We start from the raw sequence: 10,033 nt of genomic DNA on the forward strand, positions 1-10,033 counted from the left end.
AAAGGGGCAACTCTGCCCCAGCCAAGGAGTCACTTGGTTTTGAGAAGGTATAGGAGCTATGAACAGAAATCACTGACCAGCTGAACAGAAACAGAGAATATTTCACATATTTTAGTCAGTCTCATCAAAGGAGAGCTAGGATTTACTGCTTTGATGCCAAAGAACGTGGGATGACCAAACTCAAGTCCCTCCTGCCCAGATGTGTCAGAAGATATCAAAGTGTTGGTGAGAGGAGTTTTTAAGGGCCATTGCTTTGATGGTTTTCTACATTTGGGCAAATAATGGTTTATCCAGCAATGGTCTGTTTGTTTTGCATGGCAATCTCAAAATGGGAATTGTTCCTCTTGCAGGATTTGGGAGAACATCACAGCTCCCTGTTCTTTCCAGCTACCATCCCATGGCCACAAATTTCTGTTTCATACCAGTCAAAGTGCTCAGCTCCTGAGGGCATTTTTTGATTAATTGGTGTTCTGCTCTCTCCTGGCACAGTGGAGGAGTTTTGTGTTCCCCAGAGTGGTCCAGGCTGAGTACCACTGAGGTGCTTTGGTCAGCCAAAGTAAAATTCCTCAATATGCTCCATGCCCAAGATCTAAACACATTTAGAGCTCCAGATGCCCTCATCCTCCCTGCTTCTCTAGAGACAAGAGCTTCCAAGGACTGGCCAGCCCTCACACAGGCACTGTGCTTTGGGCTTGTGCTCTTTGGCACCGTGCAGCCCTATCCAAAACCAGTTTTGTCTCTTGCCAGTGATATGCAAATTTTATGCTTTTCTATCAGTTCTAAATTCAACCTCTCTATCTAAACGTCTCTTGGACGAGAGATTTCACAACTGTTCTCAACGTAGCATGTTTTTCACCTTGGGTATCCACAGCAGGTGCCAGGATTTGGACTCCAGGGTATATTTGTTCCTGTTTCTGTTGGATGTGTTCCTGATCACCTGGTCAGGGAGACAGATATTTGCCTTTTTGTCACTTATTGTCTTGCACCATTGACGTTAGCAAAGCACAGCCAGATGAAGTGGGGTCATCTTGCAAAACCTGGGCTGGCCAATGTCATTCTGGCATCAGAGTCCTGGAGGACCTGATGTGAAGCTCAAGGACTTGCTTCTGCTCTGAACGTTCTTACACCAGATCCCAGGTAAATCACCAAGGCTTTGACTTTCTCTGCATTGTGTCAGGGACATTGGGTAGCCCTTGAAACTCTGCCTGTCTGTCTGTAGTTACAGAGATTCTGACCAGTGATGGGAACAAGTCTTCTGAGGTTGCTTTCATGACAAAGTGGACCAGGTCTGATGGGACATGTAAGATGGCATTCTGCTTTCAGGCCTCTGGAAGCTTTTCCTCAAAGTACCTGTTGGAGAGAAATGGGCTTGAGATCCCTTAAAGTGGATCTGCTGGTCATTAGAGGTTCAGAGTTATTCCATTCTGTCATTGTAAAGTTCCTGAAAGAGCTGGTGAAGGTCTTTCTTCCTCATTCCTCAGTGGTGGTACATTTTGCTAACACCTTTACCAAGCAACATAGTTATGAAGACCTGAAAAGGACGTTCAGACCCTACTGACAGATTTCCTCATATATTAAAACATGGACTCATAGACTCGTTTAGGTTCTAAAAGACCTTTAAGGTCATTGAGTCTGACTGTAAACACAGCACTACCAACTCCATCACTAAACCATGTCACTGAGCACCACTGTCCTAGCAGAATGGAGTTATCTCCTGGCTTTACCCCAAATTCTATCCTTAAAATGTCAGGCTTGCACAGAGAGTGACTTTACAACATCTTGGAGAAGAACAGTTGGAGGCAATAACCATTTCCCTGCCTAGAAGATCCAGCTGCTCTGAAGATGTGCAGCTGATGTTCTGTAGGGATTAGTCCTTCTTCCAGTAGTGTAGATTTAAACAAACCTGATTCATTGGTTTGGTTTGGAACTAAAGCAAAATCATGTGCATCCCTTAAAAATGGAATTTGGCACACATGAAGAGAGCAACTTCATTCTTCTCAAGTGCAAACGACTAATACAATTCTATGCAGAGAATTTTTATGGGAAATCTGATTCTGAAACGCATCCATTAGTGATAATAAATATTACTTTAATCCATCCAATCCAGAATGTCAAGAGCTTGATTCATTTTTTCTCTGAAAATGTAACCAAGAGAGTGGTCATCCAAAGTACTCACAAATCTCAATGTTTTTATAACGTCTGATTACAGTTTGCAATAGGTGCTGGTTTTAAAGGATGCTTAATAAATGTGTTTAAGTCCTAATTAATTATCTGGAAACTTGTAGGCAAGGTGAACAACTTGAAGCTTGTGACGATTGTTTGTTCAGTTGTATTATTATAAACCTAAAACCAATTTCTTGACTTCATTGGAACCATTTTGGTGCCTAGAAGTTCAGAGGTTGGTTCCTTGCCTCAGCAGAAACCTTTTTTGGAGTCTGCAGCTAGAATCAATGGCAGCAATGCTGAGAATGGCTTTGGAAACAGCAGGACACAATGTCTTCCAATACATTTCCCACCTTTATTAAATGAATTATTTATCTTTTCACCTTCTTATCTGAAGTCTAATGTGTATAACTGTGGTGTTACATTAACAGGGAGAGACAGAATGTCACGATAAAGAAAATAAGAAAGACATTTTAGAAATGGAAAGAAAGTTAACTGCAGATGACATTGGGGAATTTTTAGATAGCCAAGGAGAGATAATTTTTGATTTAGTAGACTTTCTGTCAGACAAAGACAAGATTATTAAGCTCAATCATCCTACTGCAGTTGTTTAGTAAATTGAATTTCTTGCCTTGTTTGCTACTCATTGACTTAGTGAATCTCAACAAGACTTGCCAGAGGGTTTTAGAAAAGCAGAGATGGGCCCTTGAGAAGTAAGATGTACATGTGAGATAGGTTACAAATAACAACAGTGGCAGTATGTTATGTCTGTACATGGGGAATTTGTTCTGGTTTATTCTCTTGTAGACTTTGTGGCTTAGGTAATGTATTAGCTACTTATTCTGGGAGATTTAGGTGCAAATTAATTGAAGTAACAAGCAAAAGTATCTGATGTTTTAGCTTAGATGATGGATCACATGAAAGCTGCACTTTGGGTAATACTTGCAATCCCTTCCTCATAGCTGGTGGATGGTTTCACAGTGCCAGCCAACACTGGAGTGCTAGGATGGGACTTCACTACCTCACAGGATGACCTCCTCCATAACTTCATTTCATCCCTGGCCTTGTGCAGCTCCTTGAACTTCAGTATATCATTGGGGGAAATGCCTACCCTTGACATGAAGCCCTCAGGAAAGGGATGTGGCTTTAGGGGCCTTGCTCCTGTAAGAAATGCTCTTATTGCTCCATTTATTCAAATTATCCAAATGCTCTGTTTGAATGTTGTTTTATTTCCCATCTGGATTTTGTATACTTTGACTCTCAGTTGCCCTGCCTAGTTAAGTGACTTTGGAAAGACTAAAGAGCCTCATTTCTCAGGTTATTTCTCTTTATATGTCTCTGCAAATCACAATCTGTACATCTCTTAACCTTCTCTTCAATAAATTAATTAAGCTGACCACTTGCCTGTTACTGTGTGATGGTGGCACGTACATTGGTTAAATAATTTTATTTATCTTCTCACTCAGCACATGATGCACATGATCTCATGCTAAACTCATACCCCTGAAGTGCACCCTAGAAAGTAGAATTCTATGTACTGATCCTCCATTTCTAGAGATTTTTGTAATCTGCTCCCCAGTGGGATATTAAATAGTTTATTAAGCAATAAATAGATTTATAGAATGCTAATGCTTAAGCTCAAACATCCATCAGCATTAACACATCCTGGCCAAACTAATGCTCTGCTGGCTTGTATTCATTTTATGCAGAACTATTCAGTAGCACTGGCTTTGCATGAGCTCCCCACCAGCCTAAAATAACTTGCAAAGAAATGAGCAAAACACTCTTTGCTTGCAGACCACACTATTAAGTATTGATGAAGAACATTGTTGTTGTTGTTATGTGCAATAATGGAACATTTTAGTACTTAAAAAGTAACCCAAATTATCAGAAAACTCCATAATCTTTTTCAAAATAATGTTTTTCATGTCATGGGTTTTTTTTCAGTCACGTTGGTCACTGAATGGACTTTTTGTCCAAATACATCTTTGAAACCAGCCCTGCATCTTCTAGTGCATCAATATTTCAGGCAGATTTCCTTTGTTTCTTGGACTGTCCTTTAAACCATTTTTCTCTTTCCTTGGAAAGTACCAGAGGGATAAACTTTATCATCTTTTAATGAGCAGTATTATCTTGATAGCATCTTCTCCCCTCTAGTGTCCCAGGCTCTTTCTCTGCCCTCTGCCCTTTGCTAGAGGGGTATCAGGACCCACAGTTTATTTTCCATTTCATCTCCAGTATCCTGGAAGTTGATGGCAATCTTCAAAGAGGCTTCTGTAGTCTGGTGGCAGTCAAAAGACAAATCCTGGTGATGTCCAGTTTGTCTTGGATTGCAGGATTTTGGGAGGAGCCAGCTTCAGAAACTCCAGCTTGGTCATCCACCCAAGTTCATACACAAGACCAGGCAAGCTCAACATTGATGTGTTTTGTTACAGCAAAGGGAGAAGTTCTTTTGTAGAATGCAAAACTGGGAGCAGGGCTATGAAAGACAGAAACTGCAGTTGGAGTTGCACAAGTGGACCTCCAGATCATTTGTGGTGCTAAAGCTCCTTTCCAAAGCAGTGTGGGCAGCAGGTTGAGGGAGATGATTCTGTCCTTCTACTCTGCTCTGCTGAGACCCCACCTGGAGTCCTTTGTCCAGCTCTGGGGCTCTCAGAGATGTGGACCTGTTGGATGGGGACCAGAGGAGGCCTCAAAGATGATCCATGGTCTGGAAGCCCTCTCCTAGGAGGCCAGGCTGAGAGAGTTGGGCTTGTTCAGCCTGCAGGAGAGAAGGCTCTGGGGAGACCTTCTTGTAGACTTACATTATCTGAAGGGGGCCTACAAGAAAGCTGGGGAGGGACTTTTTCCAAGGGCTTGTAGTGGTAGATGAGAGGTAATGGGTTGAAGTGCTGGTGTTTAAACCCCCAGCCCTGAATCAGGGTTGACCTGTAGATGATGTCCACAACCAGGCAGGAGAGACCTTCCTGATGGATTTTCACCCAGGGCCTGAATGGCCTTGGGTGGGAACCAGTTAGGAGATCACCACCAGGTGCCCCTCCCTTGGCATCAACATCAGGTGTCCCACCTCTAAGGTAACAGCATAAAGGCTGGCTCTGCCCACTGGGGTTTTTGGGGTGAGCTTAGTGGTGTGGTGGGTACACTATGTAGGGTTTCCAGTTACTGGAAGTGGCCTCTCAACTGCCAGTTGTGGGCAGAGCTCCCAGTGGTGGTGGGACATCAGTATGGCTGGGAGCAGAGGAAGACATACATCTGAAATATTGGCACTGGTTTATGGTCATGGTTTTATGGTTGGTTTGCTCCTGTCTTCACTGTGAGTGAACATATCAACCTTTTTATTCCTCTGGTGGTTGGGACCCTTGGATACTTCATGTGTGATGTGGAATTGGAGGGAGGGATGTGGCCTGGGTGCTGCTTATTGATAACAATACCATTCCTCTCAGGGGGTGTGGTCAGCAGAAGAATGGGCTCAAACTTGAAGAGGGGAGATTTAGGTGAGGTGTAAGAAGCTCTTCACTCTAAGGGTGGTGAGACACTGGCCCAGGTTGCCCAAGGAAGCTGTGGATGCTCCATCCCTGGAGGTGTTCCCGCCCAGGTTTGCTGGTGCTTTGAGCAACCTGGTCTGGTGGGAGATGTCCCTGCCCATGGCAAGGGGGTTGGACCTAGATGATCTTTAAGGTCCTTTCAACCCAAAGCAATCTGTGATTTTGTGATAATCCTTGTATCAAAATTACTCATATATGGTGTGATTTTGGGGAGTTCCTGAGTATATATAACTAGAGTTTTTCTCATACTGTTACATGTAAAGAGTGCTATAAGCTCATGCCATCCATATTTGCCACATGTAGGTTGAAAATGGAATTTAGAGGTTGTTACATAGATACCTTTGGTTTCCACTTCTCCCAAAGTCAATAAAATTGTGAAGAAGCTTCTGTTCCTAAACATTATTCACTCTGTAACTCTACTAACAGCCAGACTTTCTCCAAACCTTCTCCATAGTGTATTTATCTATCTGAGTCCTTTTTGGAGCTCAGGTCTGAGAGCTTCATAAGAACCATCCCTTCTCTCCATGGCTGCTGGTGGTGGGAATTGGTAACTTATGAGTCCTTTAGCAAGGTCATTGCTTTGTGAATAGAAGACAACAGCAGGTTATATCTGAGGGTATTTTTCCCCCATTAAGGTCACTCCTCCAGCACAAGAAAATTTGTCACTTGATAAAATCAACTTTCTTCTGTAGCCATTTGCATGGTTCAGAATTAGCATTTTAAGAGTATGTTGACTACAGTAAATTCAGCTTGATTATTTAAGGTTTTATGTCTTTATTTGACTACTGTGTGATGCACCAAAATGTAAAAGCTCCTCTTTCATTTGCTCCCATGTCATTTAAAAGGAGGTCTCAGGCTTGAATCACTTCAGAACTACTTAACCAAAGAAAGACTTCCTAAAAACACCTGCTGAGAATGCACAGAAGAGACTGTGCTAATCCAGGGGTATGGAAGGAGCTGAATCCAGGTGTGTTGAAGGTTTGCCTGCAGCCCAGGCAGGCAGGGGGGATGATCCTCAGGGTGTGCTGTGGTTTCTCTCCCCAGGGATGCGCCAGGGCAACGACGTTGGGACCCAGTATCGCTCGGCCATCTACACCTTTTCTCAGGAGCAGATGGAAGCTGCCTTGAGATCCAAGGAGGAATATCAAAAGGTAACCCTGGGCAGGGTGTGGAGTTGAGCAGAGGTCAAAGATGGCACCAGTTAGCACAAAATCACTTTTGGTTCTGTGCATTGTCTGTGTTGCTGGTGGAGCTCCTCATTCCAGCAGTGAACTTGCACCATGTTTGCTTCAAGTTCCAAGTTTGCTGAAATGATTTTTTTGTGTGTGAGTCATTTTATAACCGTGCAGAAAGAAAAACAGTTACGTATGCAGAGATAGTTTTAATCTTTTCGACAGATTTTTTTGTGGGGGAGTGTCAGAGCACAAATTGGAGATGTTAAAGGTGTTCAAGCATATCTGGACCCCAGACTCTGAAGGGTGGTAGCCAGAATCTCAGACCTAGAAGTTCTTGACCACTGGGGTTAAGTCCTGATCAATATTTGACCTTGGTAACTCAAGATCACCCACCTCTTCTTTACAAGATGCTTTTATGAAGCCATTCCATGAATGTCTTTGATTAGATGTGACAGCCTGTGGCTTATTAAGAACATTTGTTTTGACATGAGGATTTCTGTGAGAGATGGACCATTTCCCTTTCTGTACCCAGGCCTGCCTTCAATGAAGATGGATTCTGTCTCTTCCTTGCCACATAGGCTATTATTTAACCAAAGGCAGAGGGATTAGTGTCCTGTAGTGCTGCTGCATTATCATTGCTGTGTGGTCTGCCTCGTGGTCTTGGGGATGCAAGATGCAGATTCTAGAACAAAGATATATCAATTCTTATAACTTAGGAGATGAATTACTCACCTAGAACATGAGGGCAATAGGATAAACATTAGCTGTTAAGGAACCTCAGCTTTCATCCCCTCACTTACACTATGGCTTCATGCACGTGCCCTCTAGGGCTGGTTTCTACATGTGGTTGGTGTTGTTTTGCATGCTCAGAGATGCTCTGAACTGCAAGGGACTGATTTGCAAGTTGTTTCTAGCAGTGTGAAAACTGTGCATGTAAATTAAGGGTTCAGGGACATGTTTTCTCATGACTAGTCAAACACTTGGGGATAACTCAGTCTTGCAGGTGTTTGTCTGTGCTAACAAAGCAGCTTCTGCAGGTTCAGTATTCATGTGTGCCACAGAATCCCAGCATGGTGGGGTTGGAAGGGACCTCTGGGGATCACCTCATCCAACCCCCTGCTCCAGCAGGGTGCCCAGGATGGTGTCCAAAGGGTTTGGAATCTCTCCAGAGCAGGAGACTCCACAGCCTCTCTGGGCAGCCTGGGCCAGGCTCTGCCACCCTCCCAGCAGAGAAGTTTCTCCTCCTGCTCAGGTGGCACCTCCTGGGTTCCAGTTGGTGCCCGTTGCCCCTTGTCCTGTCCCTGGCACCACTGAGCAGAGTCTGGCCCCAGCCTCTTGCCCCCCGGGGCCCTTTAGCTCTTGCTCAGCACTGCTCAGATCCCCTCTGAGGCTTCTCTGCTCCAGCTCAGCAGCCCCAGGGCTCTCAGCCTGGCCTGGCACAGAGATGCTCCAGCCCCTCAGCATCTCCACAGCCTCCTCTGGACTCTCTCCAGTGGTTCCTTGTCTCTGGAACTGGGGAGCCAGAACAGGACCAAACAGTCCAGATGTGGCCTCCCTAGGGCAGGGTTGGAGGAGAACCTCCCTCGACCTGCTGGCCACACTCTTAATGCACCAAACTGATCACACAGAACTTCTTTCTACTCACCATTTACCTTAGATCCTTTTCTTTTGCAAATTGATTTGGATGATTTTTGTTAGCATCTGCTGACCAGTGTCAGGCTGTAAATCTAACAGCTTTCAGTTTGCTTTCCCAACTCTGTTATTCTCTGCTGTTATTTGTCATTAAATTAATACTGACTTGATAGGAAAATTACAACGTAGGAGATTGCAAGATGATATTACAGAAATTCCCATCATCAGATGGGTTCTCCTTAATGGCACAACTTAAAGTTTCTCTACCTTGAAGTCTATCACTGTTGGAAAAGTGTGTATAATTAGTACTTTTATATAATTAGGCACAACTCTAAGTGATCACGTGTAGTTTGTGCATTGAAGTGGGGGAAGGAAGGGACTGTGTCACCAAGTAAGGAAGCACAGCAAATAAATCCTGGAATTCCTAGAGGATATGTGGGTTTTGTAGAGATTGTTGTTAATAATGCATAAGTTATCTGCTGTGATATTGCAACAGCAGCAGGATGGTTGTGCAGGAAACTTCCTGAGCAAACTGTGTGTTGAGGCATCACTTTTCCTGTGGAATGCTTTGCATTGCATTATTTTTATGTAGAAGTAATACAACCACGTTCCTAATTATTGCAGTAGTATAAAATAAATACCAGGCTCTTCTGGCAGTGACAGATCTGATCAAAGCAGGAGGGGATGGCAGAATCCTTGATTTGTCCATGATAAGCAGTGGTGGACCCACCAAATGTGGGAAGGACTAACAAATCCTGCACTGCTTGTACTTCTAGTGTCAGTGACTCTTGAGGTTTTTGGCAGAGCAAATGATGAATAAATCCAGAAGTCAGGTCATTTGTTTGGTCACTGAATAATTGGGCATGTGCTCTTAGATGGGTTTCTGAGCTGAGGATCTGGAAGAGATGAGAATGGCCTCCAAAGGGAAAGTGATGTGTTTGCTGGATGAGGTTTTTTCATAAAACCAGGTAGGCTTGTTGACTGAAAGGAAACAGTTTTGTTCACTGAAGATAGAATCATGGAATCATTTTGGTTGGAAAAGAAATTTAAAGTCATTGAGTCCATCCATTACCCCAGCACTGCCAGGTCCCCACTGCCCCGTGTCCCTCACCCCACATCTCCACAGCTTGGGAACCCCTCCAGGGGTGGGGACTCCACCACTGCCCTGGGCAGCCTGGCACAGCCCTGGGCAACCCTCCAGGGCAAGAAATTGTTCCTCAGGGACAACCTCAACCTCCCCTGGGGCAACTTGAGGTCTCCTCTTGTCCTATTGCTTCTTCTGTGGGAGAAGAGACCAACTCCCACCTAGCCTTCTGTGAGAGAAGAGACCAACCCCCACCTAGCTCCAACCTCTTTTCAGGTAATTAGAGAGGGTGGTAAGATCTCTGCAGGTCCCTCAGCTGCTCCACAAGACTTGTGCTCAGCAGCTTCATTGCCCTTCCCTGGACACACTCCAGCCCCTCTGTGTCCTTCTTGTAGTGAGGGTCCCAAAACTGAACCCAGGATTTGAGGTGCTGC

The 10,033-nt window shown here is 44.3% G+C and overlaps 1 protein-coding gene across 1 annotated transcript in view; it reads left to right on the forward strand.

Annotated features, from left to right (window-relative positions):
• Positions 1-6,859, forward strand: part of MSRA (methionine sulfoxide reductase A) — a gene marked incomplete at its 3' end in the record, with an annotated part of 50,988 nt that extends 44,129 nt beyond the window's left edge. Inside the window, exon 3 of the mRNA XM_008943764.1 lies at positions 6,753-6,859. Within this exon, the coding sequence (XP_008942012.1) occupies positions 6,753-6,859 (107 nt within the window). The remainder of the gene's footprint in view (positions 1-6,752) is intronic.
• Positions 6,860-10,033: the final 3,174 nt, after the last annotated feature.

Source organism: Merops nubicus, unplaced genomic scaffold, assembly GCF_000691845.1.
Source record: "Merops nubicus isolate BGI_N331 unplaced genomic scaffold, ASM69184v1 scaffold1057, whole genome shotgun sequence".
Lineage (NCBI taxonomy): Eukaryota > Metazoa > Chordata > Aves > Coraciiformes > Meropidae > Merops > Merops nubicus.